Source organism: Apteryx mantelli, chromosome 4 (assembly GCF_036417845.1).
Source record: "Apteryx mantelli isolate bAptMan1 chromosome 4, bAptMan1.hap1, whole genome shotgun sequence".
In the NCBI taxonomy this organism is placed as follows: domain Eukaryota; kingdom Metazoa; phylum Chordata; class Aves; order Apterygiformes; family Apterygidae; genus Apteryx; species Apteryx mantelli.
Genome location: NC_089981.1, coordinates 32,673,702 through 32,686,799, shown reverse-complemented (window position 1 = coordinate 32,686,799; position 13,098 = coordinate 32,673,702). Strand labels below are relative to the sequence as shown.

Here is a 13,098-nt window from a genome sequence, read left to right as displayed (position 1 = left end):
TATAACAATGGAAAAAAATCAGTGTGGCTTTATGTCCTCCCTCTGTATTCACCTTGATCCTGCTTACTGCATGGAAGAACTACAATGGCGGTGGTTTCAGTATGTCCTTCAGCACTGTACTTTCATGCAGAACTTGAAGGTGTGGGCTCTCCTCAACACAACTACTAGGGATTGAAGGGCTTTTGTTTCAGTATGTCTACTGTTTTCACGTTAAAAAAGAATTAATCTTTTGAAAGAAGAGATTAGGCTGGTGAAGGCCAGGCTAGTTGAAATGTGCTGTTTGTGTTGATGATAGCACATTCTGATTTAGAAAGCGTGCTCTAATGCAGAGCTGGTGGCAGATAGTACATTTTTTTTTCAGTTGCATAACACCTTCTTGCATTGCTGAAAAATAAATGCTTTAAGTATTGTTCCATTTGTCTTTTTAACTATGATTACAGTCATGTTGGAATCACAAGATTTAGCTTTTGATGTTTGTGGAAAATATGAATGTAGCGATTGTATTCTTCAATATTGCTACTGGTACAAATGACAGCATTGAGTCATATGAATTCCCTCTGATATTTTATATGAAATACTTGTGTTAAGTATGTGGTGTCAGTTCTGTTTCCAAGCACTGAGACCACAGTACTGTGACAAGTTTGCATCACACGTAAATGAACTTACATTTTCAATCATTGAAACTTTTTTTTACAAGCTTAAGGTAAATTTTCTTCTGGACTAAGCCTCAAGTCACTACGTTTTTTACTGCTGCTTTGTAAGTCTTTAAGTTCAAAGGATAGAAGCAGTATCTGTTAAATCATCATTCATGGTATTTTTTCTCAAAACATGCTGTTCAATCAACCTGGTAATTATATTTTGCCTTAAGTGTAAAGGCACCTAATATTAAACACCATATTGTATGAAGAAAATACAAACATAATATTTTAAAGCATTTAATGGTGCAATTTAAGTGCTATTTCTGGTATTAATACAATTTTGATACCGTGTCCTATAAAGGATGCCAAATGTGCAAATCTTAAGCAAGCCTTGTAACATTTTTCTTAAGCAGGTAGTAACAACATTCTTTGCAAATGCAAAAACTGAGATCATTTTCTCCTTTGCTTGGCAGTGAGCCTCCTTTGAAGCTTGGAATAAAAGTCTGACCTTCCTACTTGCACCTTGCCCACTGATCTGCGCAGAGCTATATTCAAAGCTTCAAGGGAAGTTTAGTGTGAGACAAAGGACAACATGAGCTCAGCTTCTGAAATTTTTGGCATAAGATGGGCAAAAATTCCTAAGCTTTAAAAGATGTTGTCATTAGTAGATCTGTTTTAACTAAAGATCTTCATTATTATTTTTTTGTCATAAACTTCTGGGTCTCAGATTGCTGTCCCTGGAACTGCCTGTTAATTTCCTTAATGAGCTGGCTTGACGTGTGATCTGTAGCTGCAGTGCCTGTTCTGCAGAGGTGTCTTGGTGTCTCTTCATTCCTCCTCTTGAAGATTTGTGTGCCCTCGAGAGCATGTCTGACTATGTGCTCTTTGTCCAGTAGGGCCCCCATGGTTATGCAAGGGAAACTATTTGTATGGTAGGGCTCTATTTTAACCACTGTGTGCTTTCTCCTTTTTCCCATTCCCTCCTTCCTGTGGTTCAGAGATTCTCTGCAGGTTTGCAGAAATGCTTGTGAGATAGCTAGGAGCTGGGATTCCTTTTTCATTGGTGTGTTTTCCTTTATAAATTCTAAGGTATCTCAATTGTCAGTACTTTGTTAAGAATCGTACAGCTGAAGCAATCGAATGCTTCAATGTGAACAATTCCCAGTCATGGAAGTGCTTGCATCAGTACTGCTTGTTCTGCTGAATACCCAAAGTAAACAATAACATAAAGGTGCTACTATACCAATAATAATGTACCTTCTGGGGGAAAAGAGGCAGCTAACTGAGTTTTGTATTTGCTGAATAACTTCAAAATATTAGGTGAGAGGAGCCTAATATTAAAAAAAGCAATTTTTTACTTGGGAAAAATACAGTTAGCATCTTTACAGTGTTTTCAAAATGGAGCATAATTTAAAGAAAGCACTTCATAAATGCTGCTACTCCAATTTTGCGTTCGTTGGCAGTTATTGAAGTTTTGGAAGAATGTGCCTTGGTGTCTAACTACTTTGTAAGAACTGTGCAATTATACCTGAACTAATAGAAGCTTGTGAGCTGTTAGAAAACAAGTTTTCTTTAGTTAAAATGTAACTATGGTATTAGATTGTAGCCGCTGGTTAGGCTTTGTGCTAGGGTTTTTACTACAATAACAGCAACTTTAGTGATTACAGTTTTTACTCCATTTAAAAGGTGCTGTTTATTTTAGAGAAGAATTAAAGGTGTAGCGTGGCAATTTTTCTTCAACTATACTGCAGTGTTCTTACTAAATGTAGCTAGTCTCCCCTTCCCCCCCCCCCCCCCACTCTATGACCAGGAAATATCATTTTAAAGTTAATTATTAATGATGGTCAAGCTTGGAACAGCCTGTGCTCCTCAAGGTTGTTACAGTCTGTCAAATCTGCCATACTTATGAATTTTCTAGGCCTGCTCGAGAAGGCTAGAGAAACAATTGTAATGCATTTTAAGAATCCAGTAAGGTGCAATTAGATGAAAATTAGTGAGATATTATCAGAAGTGTACCATTTCACAGAATAATGTTTATGTGAGTTCTGTATTTAATTTCTGGAGAGAGAAACTTGACTGGAAGCGGCAAACTGTAAAACACCTCCTGTTTATTTTCATAATTTAGTGAAAATGTAGAGAACTATATCTGTGCTTCTGAAGAAAGTGTGAACAGTCTTAATACTCTGTAATCAAAATTTACACATTCTGTATAATTTTAGTGGTTAATAAATCAAGTCCAGGCTGCTCAGTTCTCTCTGCTTCAAACTGGGAGTCAAGCCCCACGTTTAAGACCTGCTGATTTTCTTTGTTGAAGAGGCCCTCTTCAGCTTAATATTGACAGGCAGATGTCTTGAGACAGGCTTTCTTCTGCACCGCTCCTGCCCCATTTACCATGGGGCGGTGACGGGGCCGCAGCCACTGCAGTGCTGGCACACGGCAGCTGGTGAGTGGTGGGGCTGACTTGAGCACGCACGGGCTCTTGCCCCGTGGGATAACCCGGCTGGGAGGCAACGTTACCATGAGCAGCCTGCTACCATGAGCAGCCTGCGTGCCCCTCTTTCGCACGCGGGGTGGGATAAGAGGGCTGTAACAAAAAAAAGAAAAGGGGGGGTAGTGGACAGACTTCTGAGTCTAATGGCAATGAAAATGAAGTGTGAAGTTACAGTAGTTGAAGGGCACCTCTGGTACTTCCGGTGGTGATTGTGCTTTTCAGTTAATCTTCTGATTGTTCTGTTTACTGGACCTGGTTTAGGGAACCGTAACACAGTAACTCTTTATTCTTTCCAGTGTATCTGTAGGATTATATTGTAACCAGAATCCCCCAAAATACTTAAAAACAAACAAACAAACAAAAAAAGCCAAAGCAGAAGTGCTGTTATAGTAGAGGCTGTCGTCATATTTTCCTTTTGTTTAAGGTTTGTCATACAGCTCTATAAAAGTATGTCGTTCATTGGTTTTATGAAGGTACTGACTCTTCTCCAAATAAGACTGAGCCTTGAAGGGGATAAGGGGAGAAGTGTTTGGGGAAGGGTAAGAAAAGAAATTAGATGTCCATATAAGAACTTAAATTTTTTTTTACTTTTTTGGAGTAAATTTTGATTTATATAGTTCAGTCTGTCATGACTGCATCAAAGGTTGTTGTCCTGGGCTGTATGATCTGTTTTATGTAGTGCTTAGTTCTTTTGATTGAGTTGCTAAAAATGTCCTCATAACAACTCGGTGAACGCTTTCTGTCTGAGAACATAACTGGTGCTGGTGGTTGGAGGTCAGGGTTATGGAGTTCAGGCTATAAGAAATGCACAAACCCAAAAAGGTGATAGCCTGGTTTCTCTCATCCAACTGAATTTAACACTGAAGAGAAAGCTGTGACTGTATGCTTTCAGTCCTTCTGGACTGGTTTGAATAGCATGGGCTATAGAAGATTTATACGTGTCTGAATGCCAGTGGCCCCAACAAACTGGTTGTTTTGGTGATTTGATAGCTTTGAGTTTTGCTGGACACACAACTTGTAGTTTGGCTAAAGCATGCCTGGCTCGGAGAAGTATTTGAGCAGTGCTCTAGCTGTGCAAGAGGCTTCCCCAGCCCCCTCCCCCCCGAAACTCCCCCCAAACTGGGTTGTAGTTCTGTGCTCAGAAAATCTTGCTTCTTAATCACAGGGTAAGTTTTTCCACTACTATTTCAAAGTAGTTACCTAGATTTTTTTGCTGTTACTTGGGCAGTGTGCTTATGCATGCAAATAGCTTCTGTAGAAGTTAAGCAAGCCAAGGCAGTCCTGCTGCTTGTGACGGAAGGAGGGTTAACGGAGCTGCTCGCGCTGTCGCAGCTTTGTAGGCCCTTAGTGTGAAGGTCACCCATCGAGGCTCATTCCATTCGGGGCAGAGCAGCTTTGGTTGCAAGGCTTGGATCTGTTTCTGTCCAGGAGCTTAGCAATGCAGCCATACTGCTGTGCTGTACTGCTTAATGTTTGGATTTGTCATCTAAATTAGAATCTGTCTTTGGTGCCACTGTTGTGGGGGTTAGGTTTATTGAGTGGGTGTGCTAGGTTTGTAGGTTTCTTTGTTTTTTTGTTTGTTTTTCCTAATCCATGGGTGCTCTTTAATGTACCTTCATACAAAGCAAAATAGGGGTGTAGGTTGCTGAGAAGTGAAGCAGAGAAGAGAGGAATAAGGTTATACTAGGAAGGCATGAAAGAATAAAGTGGTATGGAAAGGTAGAGCTGGGATCATCCAAGTCAGAAGAAACAGTAATTCCTTAGTGAAGTGCTTAGTTTACAGGAGTGGGACGCCATAGTGCTGCACTGCCCTGACTTGCTGTGTTTCCCTGGTCCTGCAGAGCCCCTGCTGCCACAGCAGAGCTGGGCAGGTCTGCAGGGAGCCGTGAGCTGGGCATCTCAGCTGCTCTGTGTACAAACTCTGCAGAAGACCACAGAAGTGTTCCCTTAAAGAGAAAGGCAACTTCTGGGCTTGCTTTAAAATTTTTTTTGTGGCTGAGTGATTTACTCCTCTCCGGTATACTCGTGTGAAAGATGTAAGTGGGAATTCTGGTGAAAAAGCAAGCAGTGATTTTTATCAGGAACTTTGAAAAAATATTAAAAAAATTATTCTTCTTTGGAAGCTTTAATGTCTTTGGAGTAATTGTGACAAATCTGTATTTAAGTCTTCCAAATGTAATGCAAGAATTTTAGGCCTGCTTCTGGTAGTTGTGGCATGGCCTTAACTGTAGAGACTATATTGAAAGCTCCAGAAGTGCCAAGTATGCACAAACATATGCATACCCCTGGCTGATGAGTGAGAGTTGATTTTGGATCTGTAAGTAATCTGATCAGGATAAAATAGTTCATGAAAAATTAAAATCATTACAGCAGAGAATCAGTCCTTGAGTCAAAAATATACTTACGTTGTGCTTAAATAAACTTTAAGGACTTTCTTTTTTAATTCACACTAGTGGGGGAGAGGTTCTTGGCTACTAATGCAATAAGAAGTCAAATGTCAGTGTGTTTGAGGAGTGAACTTGACAATTTGCTTGTGCTGCGTTTCAGAATAAACACTTTATACTTATATGCAAATTTTATTATTTTCTTAAAGTTTGCTGAGCTAGGTCTTGATTCACCAACATATTTAACTACATTTTTATTCCCGATGTTTTGAAGAACCTCATTGAATTAAAGTTGTGGTCTCAGGAGTTTGATTTAAGGCATACTAGTTTTCACAGGATGCTTTGATCTTGGTAATTTACCAGGATAAGGTTAAGCAAGGAGAGTATTCCAAAACTGAAGTTTATCACCTTGGTAAATGTATTTCATTGTTCTTGTAGTGTGGAACATAGTATTTTTCTGATGTTGAGCATGCCTAAATATGCCAATGCAACAATTCTTTTTCTTCAAAATTTCAGAGTTTTATGGTTAAGACAAGGGCTTCAATGAAGTGTCAAGCTAGAACTTAATTTCAGTATGTTTGTTTATTTTTAATGCAGCAACCATTTTGTATTTTTGTATACTAGCATTTGGAAAAAAATGCCCAATCTTTTTGCTATCAGAAAGTCATCTTACTTTGGTAGCAAAAGTAGAATTTCTGTGCTTATTCAAGAGAATTCAGGAATTTGGAGATATGCTATATGTTCTGGGGCAGATTCAGGGTTTTAAACCCTTCATGTAAAGTGTGTGGTCAATGGCAGTTCCATAACATTCAGTGGTGAGAGAGTAGCTATCAGGGGACATCCAGCTTTCTAAATTTTCTGGCTCTGGGAAAACAGCTTTGGAAGGAATGGTGGGTGAGCTTTGTTGTTGTTGTTTTTAACAAGGACAAAAAGCATTACAGGATGCTAATCAGCTGTGATTGTGTGATTATTTTAATTGCTCTTTTAAGATGTTTAAATGCTAATTTTTCATAAATCAAATTACAGCTTGAGAATAATTGTGCTGTGTGTTTGGTTAGCTTTCATTTGATCAGAATCATTGTGGTGGTGTCTGCTTTGAGTCTGATGTGATTAATATGCCAGTGAAATGCCTGTTGCCAGAATCTTCATGTACTTGGTGTGAGGAGTTGATTTAATTAAAGTATTAGTAGTACTGAATTCCTCCCTGAGAGCTGATCCCTGGCTGGTGTAAATCGTAACTTTTACTGAAACCATGTAATCATTTACACTGTTTTTTGCCTTGCCTTTTTCTTAAAGTGATTAGCGTTATGTGACATGAAAGGCAAGGATGGCATATAGGCAGCTCTGGAAAGGTACTCAGCAGGGTGGGTGCAGAGGCAAGAGCTGGAAGGGACGGCACTGGCGAGAGGAGGATGCCTCTGGATTTTAAAGTGCATGGAGCATCCTTGTCTTATGCGCAAGCAAGGTAGTGTTCTCGTTTTCCACCTCTGATGTTCTGTGGGCACACTCGATTCCTGGTTTAGGAAAGAAAGGTACAATGTGGAACATAACCTTAGAAAGTCTTCTGGCTCTCCTTTCCGTGGAACTAGCTTTCTGAGCTGCCTGGTGAGTTTTGGAAGGCAGCAGGACTAATCTTCTGTTGTTTTGCAGGGTGTGGAGCATGGAGGGAGGGGAAAGAGCTGTTGTTCTCTTTAACTTCCTGGTCTGACAAACTACCTGGTTTTGCACAAAACAGGTTTTCACTACTGATTTCTGAGAAGAGATTGGTTGTTCTAAAAAATTTTGTAGGCTTAGTCTTTAAAAATGTGATGAGCTCAAGAAAGGCAGTGTCAATTGGATTGAATTTTTGATCTCAACTTTGCTGGGATTTCAAAAGTTAAAATTATTAATAGTCTTTTATTTTAACTTTCACTTCACTTTTAGCAAGGAAGGAATTGTATTGGCAGAAATATATATATATTTATAATACACATATATAATATGTATATAAAATACATAAACTTTTCCAGATGATAGCTCATCTTGGAGTAAAAGCACTTTTCTGATGTATTACAGCAGTGTTCAGAAATCGCAGTTGGGTTTGATGCTCCCCTGTGCAAAGTGTTGGTTTAAATTTACAATAAGAAACAAACTTTGTTCTGAAGAGCTTACTGTGATCTACCAGGTATTCTGGTAGTTTATAAACCAGTATATAAAATGAAAAAGCATGACTTTATGTACTTTTTAAATAAGGTGGGCTTGGGTGCTAGAAAAACTTAACAAAGGGAACTAGTTTGCATAATTATTATGACTGAGTTATCATTTGCAGGTATCTTTTGCAATGAGTTTTTAGAGGAAGACTGGATGGAGAAGTGGATGGTTTCAAGGAGAACTTAGTGTTCTGTGTAATGTGGTTTGCCTTATAAAATAGAAAGAAGTTGTTTAGGAAAGAAATAGGTGAATAAGACTTTAATGCTGGTGTTGGCCAAGAAGGGGAAGTAGAGCAAGTGGAAGGGAACAGGGTCACAGATGCAAACAAAATTGGAACTTGACTTTCGACATAATCAAGTGTATAATGATATCAGGTCTGTTTCCTCACATTTTACATCTTTATTTATACCTTAATCTTTTTTCTAAGGTATCTTAAGATATAGGTATATCTTAAGGGTATAATCATAAATACAGACGAATAGTTCTGTTAAACTGTATAATTTATATGCAAACTTCTACAAGGGAAAGGTCTTAGAGAAAGGACCTGCATGTTGTGAATGGGTTAGATTATGTCTTAATTTACCCAGAAACTTACAATTGTTTACATGAATGTTTACATGCATTCAAGGTAGGTCAGGCCCTGTGACACAACCAGATCACTTTGACTTTCACCACAGTGAAATTCTGGGAGCATTAACAATTATGTCTTTGGCCCATGTGTTCTTAGAAGCCTGATGATACTTATGATGGTAGGTTGGATATCTTACATAACAGGTAGGATCAGCTCATAATTAAGAGCTCTAAATTATTTTTCATCATCATTGATAAATAATTGCATCAATTATTTAACTGATGGTGAAGACTAAGATATCTTTGTACATAGAAATGCTGGAGGTTTTTAAATGAAAATTTAGCTTTTACAGCACAAAGGTGGTTCCTCTGCTTCAAGAGTTTCTGATAGTAGCCTGCTGCGGACTCTCTCAGTTCTGTCCTGTGCAACCAGTGAAGAAGTTTGCTACTGTAGTTGCTGCTGTCTCTGTGCGCAGAAGAGCGGTCACCGGTGAGGCATGATGACTATGTTGTTTGCTGTAAGAAACGAAATACAAAATTACTTTAAGCTAGTTGGTGTGGAAAATATACTCGCGTTCTTATTTTAAAGGAGGAAACTGCTGTAAACTTCGGAAATGTGAATGTAGAATTCTTACTTGCTTTTTCTTCTTCCCTTCCTTCTGTAGGTATGGCCTCACAAGTCTTGGTCTATCCACCATATGTTTATCAAACCCAGTCAAGTGCCTTTTGTAGTGTGAAGAAACTCAAATTAGAACCAAGCAGTTGTGTGTACCACGAAGGAACCTACCCACGGATCTATGTGAATGATAAAAACTTTGGAATTTCTCCCCACAGGGTTAGTACTTTCTTTCAGACTAAAAACCCATTTGACAGACCTCGAGGACAGAACTTCTTGTTGCAGTCAAATGCTGTTGCTTTAAAAAATATTGTAGGTGCTACAAAAGTGTTAGCGGCGCAGGTGCAGCAAGCTCAAATAGAGGCACCTCAGACTGGGACACAAGAAAGCAGATTGGATATACTGGACAGACCCCAGCGATGTGGATTGAAGCGTAAGAGTGAAGAGCTGGATAATCGGAACAGCACAATGCAGATTGTGGATGAACTGTCCATATTGCCTGCAATGTTGCAAACCAATGTAGGAAACCCGGTGACAGTTGTGACAACTGCTGCAACTTCAAAACAAAGTGGTACCAGTGGAGATGGAGATTATCAGTTAGTACAGCATGAGGTATTGTGCTCTGTGAAAAATACTTATGAGGTTCTTGATTTCCTTGGGCGAGGGACCTTTGGACAAGTAGTGAAGTGTTGGAAAAGGGGGACAAATGAGATTGTGGCAATCAAAATCTTGAAGAATCATCCTTCTTATGCACGCCAAGGACAAATAGAAGTGAGCATATTAGCAAGACTAAGTACTGAAAATGCTGACGAATTTAATTTTGTGAGAGCTTACGAATGCTTTCAGCATCATAATCATACTTGTTTGGTTTTTGAGATGTTGGAACAGAATCTGTACGACTTCCTGAAACAAAACAAATTCAGCCCTCTGCAATTGAAAGTAATACGGCCTATTCTGCAACAGGTGGCCACTGCACTGAAAAAACTCAAAAGTCTTGGTTTAATCCATGCTGACCTCAAACCAGAGAACATTATGTTGGTGGATCCTGTTCGGCAGCCTTACCGAGTTAAAGTAATAGATTTTGGGTCTGCCAGCCATGTATCAAAGACTATTTGTTCAACCTATTTACAGTCTCGGTATTATAGGTAGGTCTCTTTTACTTTGTTTCTAATACTTTTTAATGGAACAAGGTTTTAGTATTTATTAAAGTTAATGGTTTGAAATAATTACTGTTCCAGATAGCGAATATTAATTTTGAAAAAGTTAGGACTGTCTAAGAATATAGTTCATTCTAAAATTAAGTAGTTGGTTACCATTTTAAATGTGAATATTTGCTCTGAGTATTTTCTAGAAGTATGTTTTGTGTTGCAATTTGTCCTAAGTCATCACTTGCTGTTATCTCGAAATGTCTGATGAGGCTTTTTAAAAGAAAGATAGAAAAAAATTAGCTTTAATTTTGTAATCTAACTTGCTTGATTAGAATGCCTTCCCTGCTTATCCAAATATCTTTTTTTTTTCCCTCCTGTAAGTCTGGAAGTGCCATATTTTTATATCCTGTTTCCAAAGGTTATGGAAACCCTCTTGTTTTTCTCCAACACCTGTAAATATTTCCCCTAGTTCTTAAAAAAGTTAATTCTGATTGAGTGCCTTCAGCAACTGTGAACTTCTGGAGTTAGTGAATGATAGGATAATTAAATGTATTAAGGTGATACCAGATGCCCCTCAGGCATTTAAAATGATTTTGGTATATAGTTGCATACTATATTGGCCTGAAAATGGATGAATATTTCTGATTTTTTTAAAATCTTTTCTTCATATAGATATTCCATTTGTGTGACATTTAAAAGCTATTAATATTTATTTATGGGTTGCTCTTATTTGCTTTTTTAAAGGTTGAACGTGTCTTGATTGAGCACCTTTTTCAGTCCTACTTTGCAATGTTGATTGGTATTGCCTATCTCTGCAAATTCAGTAAAAAGCTAGTAAACCAGGGGAATGAGTGAGTTAAAGTTTAAAATCTATTGTATCTATTCATGTTGGAACTGAAAACTTGTGCAGTTCTGATGAAATTGAAGTGGTTGATGTTCATGCCAGAAGAAACTAATAATTATTTGACTGTAGATGGTGAACAAAAGCATTTCATGTATAGTTCTGCTATAAGTATTCTAATTCATCACCTGCATTTCCTTATTACTTAATTACATACAACAGCTGAGGATTTAAAAACTCTGTGAAGTTTGTCAAAAAAATACTAAATTGGGAAGCAGGAAGATTGATGCATGCTCATATATTGCACAAAAACGTACACAAAAGAAAAAGTTAAGTAACTTGAGAGTTCCTTTCAGTCTAATAGCTGTACACCATTTAAGAGACTGTATGTTAGTTCAGTCCTTCAGGGCAAAGATGTAAGAGTCTTAAAAAGGCAGTATGAATTCTGGGAGGTTCTAGACAACAAGTGCAAAGGTCCTTGTATTGGCTGATCATTTTGTACAAGTTTATAATTCAGCAGATATTCAAGACTTTCCCACTTACTTTAGCTTTTATTTATTTAAACAATGACAGATTCTGGTGAGCTATTGCCATTCCCCCCCTCCTTGCTCTTGGCAAGAAGTGACAAGGAAGAGGCCGTGTTGCTGGACAACCCGCCTGGGCGCTCCTACTGTAATAATTCACTGTGTGCTAGTTTGTTTGGTTCTTCTCCTTCCATTGCAGATGACCCATCAGATGCAGAACTGTTCTGCTGGTGTGCTCATTCAGCGTTCTACCTACCAGTTTTAGCTGTAGGTTTGTTTTAATTGTGTTTATGCTCCATTGAGTGGAGACATATAAAAGAATAATGTAAAATTATTAGAAATAAACAGAAAAATTTCTGCAACTTTCATCTTCATCTGAGAAAATCATAGCATATAAAACAAACCCTAGTTTCTAGATACTTTATATAGAATTTTGACATACTTGCTGAGAGAACAGGTCTGTATGCTAGCAAAGCTCCATGTCTAACTCCTTGGTACTATGCGTGTGTTTTAGAGGCTTGTATAGTGTTGTGTGTACTAAAGTGTGAGTAAGTGCTGTTTGTTTGTGGATATGCTTTCAAAAAAATATATATTTCTTTTCTTCCCAAAAAGAAGAAAGACTGGTGTGTGTGTGTGCCTGTCTTGTCTCAATGTAAGAACTTTACCCAGACAGGGACTTTAACTCGTGGAAAAGATTAAATGACATCCATGTAAACTCGTCTGACATGTGCCTGTAAAATTCCCCGGTTACTAAGTTGCACTGAAGTGCTTTGTAAGTATTCAGACTCCTTAGTAGAAGACTTAGTAGAAGTCTCTTACCTCTGATAGTTTTAGAATCGTTCTGTAAAGCAGCATTTAACTCTGTATTTTTTTTGAAAGTAAAAAAGGCATATAAAGAAAACAAGAATCAGGCAAGTTTGCCTGTTAATTAGGGTTGGGGTGTACATGAATAGCTTTGGTATTTCATTTAGGTTAAATCTTGGTTAAGGCCATTTTAAAATTGATTCTAGTTTGAAAAAATTTTGATATTATACTTTAGTATTTTTTTCACTGTAAAAGTAAACCTTTTCAGAAGTAAACTTTTTTTTTAAAGCATGTTGGATTGCATCATGGGTGCATGAGTCTTTATTGGTTGAGTGATTCAAATTAATTTTGTGCAGCTTGTCATGCTGTTTGTCAGCATGTTTTACTGCTTTGGAAGCACCTGAATAGTGTAAATAATATCAGAAAGTAGGGATTTGATCCTGAAAGCTCTCAAAATGGGTGATGCCAGGGAAATTTGAATAGAGAAGCCTTAGAAAGGAATGAAAAGGGTCTTCACAGAATACATCATATGGAGATGGTATTTACTTTGACAGAGGTCGTGCTTCTTGTCAACCATATAAGGAACTACTTCATAAATATAACCGTACTCTAAATGGTTTTGTGTTAGAAAAGGGTGGGAGTGATAGTGCAGTTTGGACTTGTTTCACTATGACATGTTGAAACAAACTCTTTTAAAAGAGTTGAGCAGCAATGGAGACATTGAAGACTCACTTTAAGTTCAGTGGTGTTAATGTTTGTTCAGTCCATTAAAAAATCCAGTTTAATGAATGTTTTTCTATTTAAAGCTTCAAACTAAATTCCATTAGAGTTTAAATTGAAAATATATTTTAAAAAATGCTTGTTCTCAACATCACCTCTTATTAGCATGATC

The 13,098-nt window shown here is 37.8% G+C and overlaps 1 protein-coding gene across 3 annotated transcripts in view; it reads left to right on the top strand.

The window, feature by feature from the left end:
• Window positions 1-13,098, top strand: part of HIPK3 (homeodomain interacting protein kinase 3) — a 113,201-nt gene that overhangs the window by 44,065 nt on the left and 56,038 nt on the right. For all 3 annotated transcript variants that reach the window (XM_013957902.2, XM_067296176.1, XM_067296175.1), the window contains exon 2: window positions 8,939-10,034. In XM_013957902.2, coding sequence (XP_013813356.2) covers window positions 8,941-10,034 — 1,094 coding nt within the window. In that variant the 5' untranslated portion in view covers window positions 8,939-8,940. The remainder of the gene's footprint in view (window positions 1-8,938; window positions 10,035-13,098) is intronic.